A 13,360-nucleotide genomic window follows, 5' to 3' on the forward strand; every position below is an offset into this window, starting at 1 on the left:
ACAGTCTCGCTCTGTTGCCTACGCTGGAGTCCAGTGGTGCAATCTCGGCTCACTGTAACCTCTGCCTCCTGGGTTCAGGCGATTCTCCTGCCTCAGCCTCCTGAGTAGCTGGGATTACAGGCATGCACCACCACACCCAGCTAATTTTCTATTTTTAGTAGAGACCAGGTTTTGCCATATTGACTAAGCTGGTCTCCAACTCTCCTGACCTCAAGTGATCCACCTGCCTAGGCCTCCCAAGTTTCTGGGGTTACAGGAGTGAGCCACCATGCCTGGCCATATTATAGTTATTTATCTATTTTGAGACAAAGTCTTACTCTGTCACTCAGGCTGAAGTGGTGCAATCTGCCTCACTGCAGCTTGACCTCCGGGGTTCAAGCCATTCTCCCACTTCAGCCTCCCAAGTAGCTGGAATTCCAGGTGATCGCCACCACGCCTGGCTAATTTTTGTATTTTTTAGTAGAGACACAGTTCACCATGTCGGCCAGGTTGGTCTCGAACTCCTAGTTGGTCTTGAATTCCTGACCTCAGGTGATCCACCCACCTCAGCCTCCCAAAGTGCTAGGATTAGAGGCAGGAGCCAAAACGCCTGGCCAGCAACCATTCTTTTAGTGATGGAAATAAAATCCCATTTGGATCAGGTGTACAATTTATGCCAAGAACTGAAGCAAGATCTTCTCAGGACTACCTAAGTCTGAATCTACACAAGATCAGTCATCTACATCACAGCCAACTGATTCCTGTTTTATGAAAAATGGCTGTGGACTGCGGGCCAGGAGTTTATGAAATATAATGTGAAATATCAGATTCTATTGTTTTAGAAAGCCTTCAGTAGATTAAGGAGATTGTTCTCCTTATCCTTAAGATGTCTATTTTTTACATGACTGAAAATTGCCCTTGTAACTTCCATTTCCAGTACAGTTTCTGGTAGGAAATAGCAATAACACTTAGTGGTGTTTATCATTTGCTGGGCATCCTTATAAGGGTTTTACATGGGTTAAATTTATCCCTCAGGACAACTCCATGAGATGGGTGCTATTATCACATTAATTTTATAAATAAAGAACTTAGGCACAGAGAGAGGTTACGTTCGTTACCTGTCCATGGTCACGTGGCTGGTGAATGGCGGGGGGGCAGGGGGGGGCTGAACCCAGCAATCTCAGCCAGGGATCCGTACTCTCAACCACTTTCCTACGCTTATCCCAGGGTCTCTCAATGTTTATCCCCGTTACAGAGGTGGAATTCTGCTGGAAGCTTTTGACAGCCTCATCTAGTGTTGTGTTTTGTTCTACCAAGGCTTTTAGCTGCTGAGACAGGCCACTGCCAGGAACAGCCAGGGCGCCGAGCTGTCAAGGCTGACTGAAGAATGGACACTCATCGCGCAGCGCGCAGGGCACAGGGCGGAGGGGCAAGCCCGCCCGGCGACCCACTTTGCACAATTGTCCTCAGCCAGGAAATGACAGATCGGGAACCCAGGCACAGAAACACGCGTGGGGCCTCTTCAGAGATCGGGAAGGGTAGGTGGGAAAGGGGCGGGGAGGAAGAGAGGAAGAGCAGCGCAGGGCCTGGCCGTTTGGAGGAGATGCCCGGGCGGTGCGAGGGGAGGCGGGACAGGGTAGACTCACAGATCCAGGAGCTGACTGACCCGCCGTGGGCGAGGCATCGCTGCACCGTCTGGAGCCTCTTCCGCGGTCCCAAGGCCTACAGAACCCAGCCAGGGACCGTCCGCCAACTCCCGCCCCCTGCGCGACGCGTAGGTTTTATGACGTCACACGGATTTTTTCGGTGACAGGGGCGTGGCCGCGCTTCAGACTCCACAAGGAAAGAAGAGAGCTCCCTTTAGGGCGGAGCCACTGAGAGCTGCGCGGAAGAGGCTGGGTGTGATAAAATATACAGAGGCCCTAAGCTCGGGTGCGGCCCGACGGGAGTTGTAGTTCTTTCACCTCACTGGCTTCCGCCCGGGTTAGGCTGCAGGAAGTTTCTCAGCAGTTCATCCGAGCACGGAACCCTGCCGCGACGCCACGAGCCGAGAACGCTCCTGTGGCGAAGGGAGCGTCGAGAGGTTGCAGCTCTTACTAAAAGTTTGAGGTGGACGCTAGGCCATACCGTTGGCGATGCACACCGGAAACCCGCTCGGATACGGACTCAGTTAACATCAAATGGAGCGTTTTAGAGGATCTGCGTTTACTGAGCACTTTCTAGGAAGCGTCCACTGAGCTACGTGCTTTCTGTGCCTTAGTTCAACAATTAACCATATTTTTAAAAAATTAACCATATTCATTATAATCCGGTTAAGTCAGAATTACTTAGCCTGTTTTACAGATGAGGACATTGCGTACCAAAAGGTAACCTCGCTAAGAATTTCGTCATCAAGGAGGAGGGAACCAGTATCCAAATTAGGAAGGATCCTAAAGAAAGGGCACCTTTCCCCAGGTGGAATTTTCTCTTTGGTTCTGCTGCAGAGTACTTGCTGCTTTTTAGTGTTTTTGTTTTATTCTTTGTAGATTAATCTGTTGTTTATATGCTGGGTTTCTTTTTTAAGCTCCTTGAAAGTTGGAACCCACTCCTGTTCGCCTGTGCTGGATGCTGCGCATTCAATCAACATGCATTTATTAAGCGCTGAATGAGGGCCAGGGATCGTGCTGGGTGCTAAGGATTGAGTGGCGAACACTTGCATCAGACAAGTAAAGGGTAATTAGAATAACTGTTAAATGCTTAGATGGGGTTAGTTCTATAGAAGCACCCATGGTTGGGGGGTACAGATCAGAGAGAAAAGGGTGGTCTGCAGATTGTTTGGGATGGTTGCAATGGAGAGTGATCGAGTGAGTGTAGGGTAGGGGTTACCGACTTTTTCCATGAAGTGCTCTGAAAGTTGCGGATTCTAGGAGAAACTATTGTCAAACCTAGACAAATTGGAGCCCAGAGACCATAAAGGAGGGGAACTTATGCACGTATGTCTGAGATAAGAACTGTACAAGGCCGGACGCCTGTAATCCCAGCGCTTTGGGAGGCCGAGGCAGGCGAATCACGAGGTCAGGAGAGTTCGAGACCAGCCTGGCTAACATGGTGAAACCCTATCTCTACTAAAAATAAAAATAAAAATAATAGCGGGGCGTGGTGGCAGGCTCCTGTAGTCCCAGCTACTGAGGCAGCTGAGGCAGGAGAATCGCTTGAACCCAGGAGGCAGAGGTTGCAGTGAGCCGAGATGGCGCCACTGCACTCCAGCCTGGGCGACAATGACAGAGCAAGACTCCATCTCAAAAAAAAAAATTGTCTCAAGGACTTAAAAACATAAACTAAAAAACACACAACAATTTCTTCATGTCTTTCATGCATTTCATGTTTTGCACAACTAGCTCATTTTGCAAATATGCACACATTTCTATGGCACCATTTATTGCTAAACTGCAGCAATTCAGATAAGCTACTGTCAAAAGGATGTTTGGCCCAGCAGCAGCACCTCCATCAGTGAACGAACTCCAGTTCTTTCTTTGAGCCTCAAGAACCAATGACCTTTGTTTCCAAGACGTTTATGTGAACTTCTTTCCTTCACCAGTAAAATCTTGCCCCTATTCTTCCCTTCTGCAGACCAGTGGCTTGCATAGCTATACATCTTGGATTATAATTCTTTTTGCTTACTCCAAAAGAAACTCAGTATCTTTGGAGAAACCCTTCTCTTGTCTTTTAGCTTCACAGTGCCAAACAATAAATATTTTAGGTTTTGTGGGTCATGCTGCTTGGTCACAGCTATTCAACTTGTAGCTTAAAATCAGCCATAGACAGTATGAATAGGTGGGGCTGTGTTCCAATAAAACCTTATCCTAAACACTGAAGTTTGAATTTTATGTAATTTTCAACTGTCATGAAATACTCATCTTTTGATCTTTTTCAGCCACTGAAAAATGTAAAAGCCATCCTTAAGTTGTTGTACAAATACAGGCAGTGGACTGGATTTGACCGTTGAGCCATTTGCCCATGTGCCCTCCCCTGATCTAGAAAGCTAAGATGCAGCCTGATGGCCTAAATGTTAAACAGTTTAGGCTTTTTCTATAGAACTTTGGGCAGTCATTGATGGGTTTTAAGCAAAGATAGGGCATGCATAGGAAAGATGTGTTTTAGAAAGATAACAATAGCTGTTATATGGTAAATGGACAGTTCACAGGTGGAGGCTGGGTGAACAGATAGAATACTTTTTTTTTGGAGATAGAGTCTTGCTCCGTCTTCTAGGCTGGAGTGCAGTGGAGTGATCTCGGCTCACTGCAACCTCTGCCTCCTGGGATCAAGTGATTCTCCTGCCTCAGCCTCCTGAGTAGCAGGGACTTCAAGCGATTCTTCTTCCTCAGCTTCCTGAGTAGCTGGGACTACAGGCGTGCATCACCATGACAGGCTAATTTTTGTATTGTTAGTAGAGTCAGGGTTTGACTCTGTTGGCCAGACTGGTCTCAAACTCCTGACCTCAGGTGATCCGCCTGCCTCAACCCCTCAAAGTTCCTGAGATTACAGGCATAAGCCAGTGCACCTGGCCCAGATAGGAGACTTTTGTTGATAGCTTAAACTGAAGTAATAGCAGTGGAATGGACAGATTCAAGAGGCGATGGAGGCTGGGCATGGTGGCTCGTGCCTGTAATCCCAGGAACTTTGGGAGGCTGAGGCAAGTGGATCACCTGAAGTCAGGAGTTCGAGACCAGCCTGGCCAACATGGTGAAATCCTGTCTCTACTAAAAATACAAAATTAGCTGGGCGTGGTGGTGTGTGTCTGTAATTCCAGCTACTTGGGAGTCTGAGGCAGGAGAATCACTTGAACCTGGGAGGCAGAGGTTGCAGTGAGCCGAGACCAGGCCACTGCACTACCTCCGGGATGTATGTGTGTGTGTGTGTGTGTGTGTGTGTGTGTGTGTGTGTGTGTGTGTGTGATAGAGTCTTGCTCTAAAATATTTATTGTTTGTCACTGTGAAGCTAAAAGACAACAGAGAAGGGTTTCTCCAAAGATGTTGAGTTTCTTTTGGAGTAAGCAAAAAGAATTATAATCCAAGATGTATAGCTATGCAAGCCACTGGTCAAGAGTAGGGGCAAGATTTTACTGGTAAAGGAAAGAAGTTCACATAAACGTCTTGGAGTCACATAAGAGTCTTGCTCTGTCTCTCTCTCTCTCTCTCTCTCACACACACACACACACACACACACACAGGAGGTAATGGAGGTGGAATTTATAGGGTTTAAAGGTTGATTGGGATGGGGTTGGGAGTAAGGGAAAGTGAAGAGTTGACGCTAAATTCTAGACTTTGGGTTTGGCGAATTTGGTGGCTCATGGTAGTGCCATCTATTGAAATGAGAGGATTAGAGAGGTTTTTATTATTATTATTATTAAGAGGGGAGAGGTTATTTAAATTTTGGACATGTGGATTTTGAGATGTGTCTATGAAACTACAGGCTTGGAGCTATAGTTCTGGAAATGGTGCTGGTTTGATTTTAAAGAAGAGATTGAATAGCAGTGATAAGACTGTACAGGTATTTACTCATGGATACAGTAATTTTTTGGACAAATACTCAGCTGCTCTGGAGCCAATTAGACCTCGGAAGACCTTAACAGAGCAGATTAGGGCGGGACCTCATGGTGCTTTCTTCTGTTATAACCAAGTGAGTTAGATGGAAAGGACCACACTCTGAGTTTGAATCATGAGTCCTTTATTGCTGGCAACCGAGAGTCAGCTCAACGCTCAAAATCTCTCCGTCCCGAGGAAGGGGCTTGATTTCCCTTTATACCTTGATTTAGGTAGGGGAGGGGGAGCCTAGCTGAAGCAGAATTTTATAGAAGCAGAATACACAGGTTAGGGGAGGAGGCTCCTATGATTGTTGATTAACTAAGGAGGGTATACACAAGTGGTTCCCATGATTGCTGGTTACCAAGGGGGGGCATTCGGTACTTTCCATATAATTAATCAAGGGGTGTTCACAATAGCAAGAGGGCTTGTTAAGCAGGATATGTTTACAATGGTTATATGTTTCTATGGTTCTAAGTACAACATGACACAGCACTGTGTGACCCAGATACGCACTAAAAGGAGAAATGGCAGGAGGGGTGAGGCAGAGATTAAGTTGGAGTCTGTCTGGCTTTCAGTAAGATGGAGTCTGTTAGGCTAACACAGGATAGGTTAGCACACTATCTGTTGAGTGCCATATAGCTGTCCATATAGGTCTTTCCAGCGAGCACTGATTCTTCAAGACCAGGAAAGTGCAGATCACTGCACCAGTCTTATGACGTGTTCAGTGTTTGGGTTCCCATGTGCTTCCAGAGAGTCAAAGGAAGTTGTCACAACTGCTTTTATTCTTTTCTTTTTAAAAAATTACATAGTGAAGTAAAATAACCAAATTATTTCTAGCCAATGTATTATAAATGTCCATGCTGAGTAAGCCCGCATGATATCATAGTCCTCAGGACTGTTTGTTTTTTTTTACAATTATTTCCTGCAGATTTTAGCACCTTTGGTATCTCCAAGCCTGCCTCCCAGATGCTTAGCATAACTGTATCAAGAATTTCTTATTTTGGGTCTCCTGCCATAGATGAGATAGATCTGATGTACACCTTGCCATACTTGTTTAATTCCTTCCTGGTTTTATAGCAGCCACATGGTTTGGGGAACTGACTCCATCTTCAGAGGTGGGCCCAGAATAAAGCTAATCAGTGACTACTCTGGTGATTGATTCAGGGATTACTGAGCCTAAAGCAACCAAGAAATTATGATATAGTCAACCCCCCCCCGCCCCCATATCCACAGGCTCTGCATCTGTAGATTTAACCAGCCATAGAGAAAACTATTCAAGTAAAAAAAAAAAAATCAATAAATGTGAATTTAAAAACCAATACAGTATAATAACTGTTTACCTTGTATTAGGTATTACAAGTAATCTAGAGATGTTTAAAGTATGGCCAGGTGTGGTGGCTCCGTTCACGCCTGTAATCCCAGCACTTTGGGAGGCTAAGCTGGGTGGATCACCTGAGATCAGGAGTTCATGACTGTAAGGTTTAAATGAAGCAATCAAGGTTCGAATGAGGCAACTGAGGCCAGTTATTGAAATAAAGAAATTTAATCGGCTCCTGGGTGAGGTTCTGCCGTCCAACAGGAGGGGCCAGAGAAGTCGCCCTTGACTCCTCTTGGGCGTGGGGTTTTATAGGGAGTGGAGGCGTTCTGATTGGTTGTGGGGAAGCAGGATGTGGATGGGGTCAGCTGCTATTGGCAGGTAGGCGGGATTTCCAGTGAGCGGGCCGCCCACGGGGAATGGGACCTGGACGGGGCAAAATGCTATTGGGCAGGTTCTGGTGGGGCTTCTTTTAAATTTTGGTGGGGTTCTTCAATGGTTGGCTAGCTGCTGAGTGCAGAGGCTAGTGTCGAGTGCAGATTTGCGTGCTGAGTTCAGAAGTGGGCGTGGAGTGGTGATGTGGTTTCTAGGCGTGGAGAGGGGTGGGCGTGTCCGAGCTCCCGGCGAGGCGACCGGCCTTACAATGACCAGGCTATCCAACATAGTGAAACTCCGTTTCTAATAAAAATACAAAAACTAGCTGGGCGTGGTGGCAGGCACCGGTAGTCCCAGCTACTCAGGAGGCTGAGGCACAAGAATCACTTGAATCTGGGAGGCGGAGGTCACAGTGAGCCGAGGTGGCATCATTGCACTCCAGCCTGGGCGACAAGAGCAAAACTCCATCTCAAGAAATTAAAAATTAAAAACATAATAAAGTATATGAAGGCTGTGCATAGGTTATACATGAATATTACACCATCTTATATAAGAAACTTGAATATGTGTGAACTTTGGTATCCGTGGGGGTCCTGGAACAAATCTTCCACAGATACTGAGGGAAAACTGTATTCCCTCGGCCACAGGGATTGGTTCAAATATAGGCATGGGGGAAAGTACTTGTTTGGGGTCAACAACAAGAAGAAAACATTTTGCTGGAAATTTCTGGGAAAGCTTTCCCAATCTTACAACAATGCTTTGTGAAGCAACACTCTCTCTCTCATTGCCAGGTTGAAGTTAGAGGAAGGCAGAGTATGAGAATATAGAAGAAAAACTATGGTCCTTATTGAACATGCCTGAGCATCATCCTTCCTCTTACATAACTCAAGTCAGTTCCTTCTCTTGTTGATAAAATCAGTGGAGTTGAGTTTTCTGTTTGTTGCTGCTCAAAACACCCTAACAGCTACATATTTGTAGCAGGAATCACCAGTATATAGGTGAAAATTGAAGGTATAGGAATGGATGAGATCACCTGACAGATATGTGTAGAGAACAACAACAACAAAACGTCCTCCGAGGCCAGTCGAGGTGGCTCACGCCTGTAATCCCAGCACTGTGTGAGGCCAAGACAGATGGATTACAAGGACAGGAGTTCAAGACAAGCCTGGCCAAGATGGTGAAACCCCATCTCTACTAAAAATACAAAAATGAGCCAGGTGTGGTGGCACATGCCTGTAATCCCAGCTACTTGGGTGGCTGAGGCAGGAGAATTGCTTGAACCCAGGAGGCAGAGGTTACAGTGAGCCCAGATCTCACCACTGCACTCCAGCCTGGGCAACAAGAGTGAGACTCTGTCTCAGGAGAAAAAAAAAGGTCCTCCAAGAGAGTGAGCATTTGCTGACTGGCAATTGACACAGAGCAAGCAGCTAAAGAGGTGGGAAAAAACAGGATGTGGGGTGCTACTGAAGATAAACAATTGATGAGATTGCCACTTGCTATAGAAAGGTCAAATAAGGGAAGACTTGCAATTGATTTAACAATAAGAAAGTCATTAATGGTCATTGAAGTGGTGGTGGAGGAGGATGCAGTCTGATTTTAATGAGAGGAATGACTGGGAATGAGGAAGTGAACACGTAAGAAACTCAGCTCTCAGTCACTCAAAAACTTATTGAGGCCAGACAAGGTGGCTCATGCCTGTAGTCCCAGCCACGTGGGAGGCTGAGGTTGGAAGATTGCTTGAGCCTGAGAGATTGAACCTGCAGTGAGCTATGATCACACCACTGCGCTCCAGCTTGGGCAACAGAGCAGACCTTGTCTCTAAAAACAAAAGCAAAACCTAAATGAAATGAATGCTGCTTCTGTTCAGACTCCTACTGAGAAAAGTATTGCTCAAGGGTATAGATGTACTTCAAAGTAGGTAGCATGGGACAGCTGAGAATTATTGTTTATAGAGCTTTCAGGTATCAAACATGGTAAATATAGGTTGGTGCAAAAGTTAATTGTGGACTTTGTCATTACTTTTAAATGGCAAAAAATAAAAAAACTCGATTACTTTTGCACCAACCTAATACATGATCTCATAAGCATCAAACACATCTGTGGCATCATGCTATTTTATAGAGGAAGGTGAGAGCTTTCTCAAATAAAAAGGTCTGTCAGATTCCAAAGATGCTTTTTCTACTCTATTTGGGTACCCAGGAGAAGTCAATGTTGCATCCAAAACCAGCAATATAATTTGTTTTTTAAACAAATGATGAAGAATTTCATGGTGGTGATAGCAGAGCGCTAAACCCAGAGTGGGACCCGTGTGACTGCACATTTTACCCACCCATGAAGCCAGCCCTGGGTGCGCCCAACTTCAGGACTCCCCCCGACAATCCATTCAGGAACCCTTGGTCAAAATAAAGTTCAGAGACAATATAAGTACAGAGAGACATTTTTACTTGCAGTTCAAGAAAATCAGGCTTTGAGAGAGTGGCTCGCTAAATAGATAGAATAAGAGGAATTTATAGCTCAGATGAAATGGCAGATATTTATAGCTCAGATATGGCAGCTCATTCCGATTGGACAAGAACAAGATGTTCCTGGTTTTTGGTTAAGAAAACAGGATGTTCTTGTTTTTGTGCCTTATCTCTGGAGGCAAAGCTTTTAGGATTTCCCCTTAGTCCAGGCTTTTAGGAGGTTCCTGCTATTCATGGTTTATCTTGGAATGCAAGGTTATTGGGAATGAAAGTCTTTTCTAGTGTATCATAAGTGATTTGTTGGCAGGGCTAGGCTAAGGGCAAGATATTTCCCCTTTCTCCTGTTTGCTGTGCCCACTTTAATATTGTTTCCTCTACCTCAGAACCTCCTCCACTTCCTGTGATGGCTACCATATAAAGTAAACGTTATGATACATTGTTGCTCTGGGTTGGTTATATAAAAATAATTAACAAAATTACTTTTCTCAAATCATGCTGTTAATTCATAATATAATATATGAGCGGTATGTGGCCCCTTGTTTTAAAGTATAATAAATATATATAAAATGATTAAATGTATCTTATTTATACAAATGTGTGCATTCACTCGAACAGAACGGAGCTAAGCCAGGTGACCCCCTACTTTATTACCCTACCATGTATAGGTTATTTTCAAATAGGAGCGCTCTTAACTCTCAGTGTCCTTTGAGAAAATAACATGTGCTCTTTTTATTTCGTTTCTTTTCATAGCTTGTTTTATAATATCACACTCTAAATTGGAAATAACAGCGCCCATGCGCATGGACTGTTATACATTGTTAACATTTCCCATTGGCTACAAACATTTGCTTTAATTTGTTTCTAGGTCATAGATCTGTGACTTTCAAATTCTCAGGAGTCTGAGGCATATGATGAATGACTCAGGATCCAAGCAGGTTAAGAGTTGGGCAAGTTCAAACAGGAGAAGCAAGGAGATGCTAATAAAGGAGCTGTTCCCAAAGGTGTGGACAGAGTTAGGGCAGAGCAAGGGTAAGTGCAGTTCCAGACGGTAGAGCTACAATAGCAGGAAGCCCTTACCTCTTCTAGTCCTGGAGGACAAAACCAACACCTTGCCAGAATGACCACAGGTGAAGCCACCTGAAAGGAACTGTGACCTTTGAATCTGTAACCACCCAAGGGGTTCACCTTGCCCCTGGCCTAGAGAGAACTGATTCATCAAAACAGGAGAACTGCAATAGAGAAAGAGTAATTCACACAGAGCCAGCTGTGTGGGAGACAGAAGTTTTATTATTACTCAAATCAGCCTCCCCAAGCATTTGGGGAGCAGAGTTTTGTTTTTGTTTCAGTTTTTAGATGGAGTCTTGCTCTGTCACCCAGGCTGGAGTGTAGTCATGCTATCTTGGCTCACTGCAACTCCAGCCATCTGGGTTCAAGTGATTCTCCTGCCTCAGCCTCCCAAGTAGCTGAGATTGCAGGCATGCACCACCACACCTGGCTAATTTTGTATTTTTAGTAGAGACAGGTTTCACTATGTTGGTCAGGCTGATCTCAAACTGACCTCAGGTGATCCACCCACCTCAGCCTCCCAGAGTGTTGATATTACAGGCGTGAACCACTGTACCTGGCCAGGAGCATAATTTTTAAGGACAAATTAGTGGGTGGGGGGAAGCCAGTGAGCTGGGAGTGCTGATTGGTCAGGTCAGAAATGAAATTATAGGGAGTCAAAGAACTGAGTCAGTTCCTGGGTAGGGGCCACAAGATCAGATGAGCCAGTTTATCTATCTGGGTGGTGCCAGATAATCCATCAAGTTCAGGGTCTGCAAAATATCTCAAGCACTGAGATACGTGAAGAAAATCTGGAAGCCTCTAGTTGCATGACTCTTAAACCATAATTTCTAATCTTAACAGCTAATATTAGTCCTACAAAGGCAATCTTGTCCTCAGGCAAGAAGGAGGTCTGCTTTGGGAAAGGGTCCTATCATCTTCGTTTTAAACTATAAACTAAGTTTCTCCCAAAGTTGGTTCACCTTATGGCCAGGAATGAATAAGGACAACTTGGAAATTAGAAGCAAGATGGAGTAGATTAAGTTAGATCTCTTTCACTGTCTCAGTCATAATTTTGCAAAAGTGGTTTCAGTTTGATACAGCAAGCTAGCTAGCCTGTGGTGATCCAGCCAGAAGCTACAGGAATACTCTTCAAGTTCCATTCCTTTTTTTTTTTTTTCCTTGCATCTCATGTTTTAGCACTTCAGATCAAGTTCCATTCTTCATCCCACTTTTGATGTCCTGCTGTTGCCTGTCATTGCTTCAGCCAACCAGGAGTTAGAGGTCAAAGCATCCCCATTTATGCTGTTGATAAAAGTCAGCTTCTCAGAGCCCAGAATAGAGAAGGAGAGAAATTAGAAAATATGTAACTCATCAACAGATTACTGATTTTTTGATAAAGTGATTAAATATCAAATACATTTTGAAAAGTAATAAGAATAGCTTCATCTGAGCCAACATAATTATTATAGTTTCATAACAGTGAGAGGGATGACAATTGTGGTCTTTCACTAAGATGCTGAGAGCCAGTGCAATGACAGCTTAAACTACTGTCTTTTTTTAAATTAGCTTCACTTGTTATTTTCATTTTTAGTAAGTTATATAATTCCTAACTCACAGTTACTGGTCATTTGCAATGGAATCAAATGCTTGGTATTTCTGTCAGATAATCAGACTTTGAAACTCCATTACTTACATTCATTCAAACCAATACTTAATACCTGTACCAATCAGTACATGAATATGTCCTCTAGGAGCTTACTCTCTGGTGTGAGAGATAGAAAAGCACACACTCAAAACAGTATATGGAGATACGAGATATAAAGAACAAGATGGGAAGGAGGGATTGAGAGAGAGATACACGGAGAGATTTACTTTTGCTCAGGTAGTCAGGAAAGGCTTCTCTGAGGCTGTGACACTTTTGCTGAGATCTGAGGATTAAAAAGGAGACAGCTATGCAGAGATTTAGAGAGAGGGAAGAGAAAGACACCAAAGTAAAAATATGCTTGATATCATTTGAAGGACAGGAGGTCAGTGTGGCTGAATGGAGCAGGGAGTAGGAGGAAATGAAATTGGCTGAGCCTGGGGCCAAATCAGGTAAAACCTTGATGATCAAAAAACTTCTTTTGACTGGGCATGGTGGCTCATACCTGTAATCCCAGCACTTTGGGAGGCCAAGGCGGGCAGATACTTGAGGTCAGGAGTTTGAGACCAGCCTGGCCAATATGGTGAAACCCCTTCTCTACTAAAAATACAGAAATTAGCCTGGCATGGTGGTGGGTGCTTGTAATCCCAGCTACTCAGAAGGCTGAGACACAAGAATCTCTTGAATCTCAGAGGCGGAGATTGCAGAGAGCCGAGATGGTGCCACTGCCCTCCAGCCTGGGCAACAGAGCCAGACTGTCTCTAAAAAAAAAAAAAAAAAAAAAAAAAAAAAAAAAAAAAGACAAAATCCCAAACAAACTGTCTTTGAGTCAGGTTGCTCATGCTTATAGTCATGGCTGAGGTGGGAGGATCCCTGGGGCCCAGGAGTTTGAGGCTGCTGTGAGTTATGATCATGCAGCCTAGGCATCAGAGTGAGTAAGACTCTCTTTTTCTTTTTTTTTTTTCTTCCTGAAGTC

General features: G+C 44.5%; 1 protein-coding gene across 2 annotated transcripts in view; it reads right to left on the reverse strand.

The window, feature by feature from the left end:
* AMN1 (antagonist of mitotic exit network 1 homolog) overlaps nucleotides 1-1,816 on the reverse strand; it is a 57,989-nt gene extending 56,173 nt beyond the window's left edge. The window contains exon 1 of one of the 2 annotated variants that reach the window (XM_021673807.2): nucleotides 1,626-1,816. In XM_021673807.2, the coding sequence (XP_021529482.1) occupies nucleotides 1,626-1,663 (38 nt within the window). In that variant the 5' untranslated portion in view covers nucleotides 1,664-1,816. The remainder of the gene's footprint in view (nucleotides 1-1,625) is intronic. The other variant, XM_021673809.2, reaches the window with a different exon arrangement.
* Nucleotides 1,817-13,360: the final 11,544 nt, after the last annotated feature.

The sequence above is a fragment of the Aotus nancymaae genome, unplaced genomic scaffold (assembly GCF_030222135.1).
Source record: "Aotus nancymaae isolate 86718 unplaced genomic scaffold, 86718_ANA_hifiasm-v0.15.2.pri h1tg000016l, whole genome shotgun sequence".
Taxonomy (NCBI): domain Eukaryota; kingdom Metazoa; phylum Chordata; class Mammalia; order Primates; family Aotidae; genus Aotus; species Aotus nancymaae.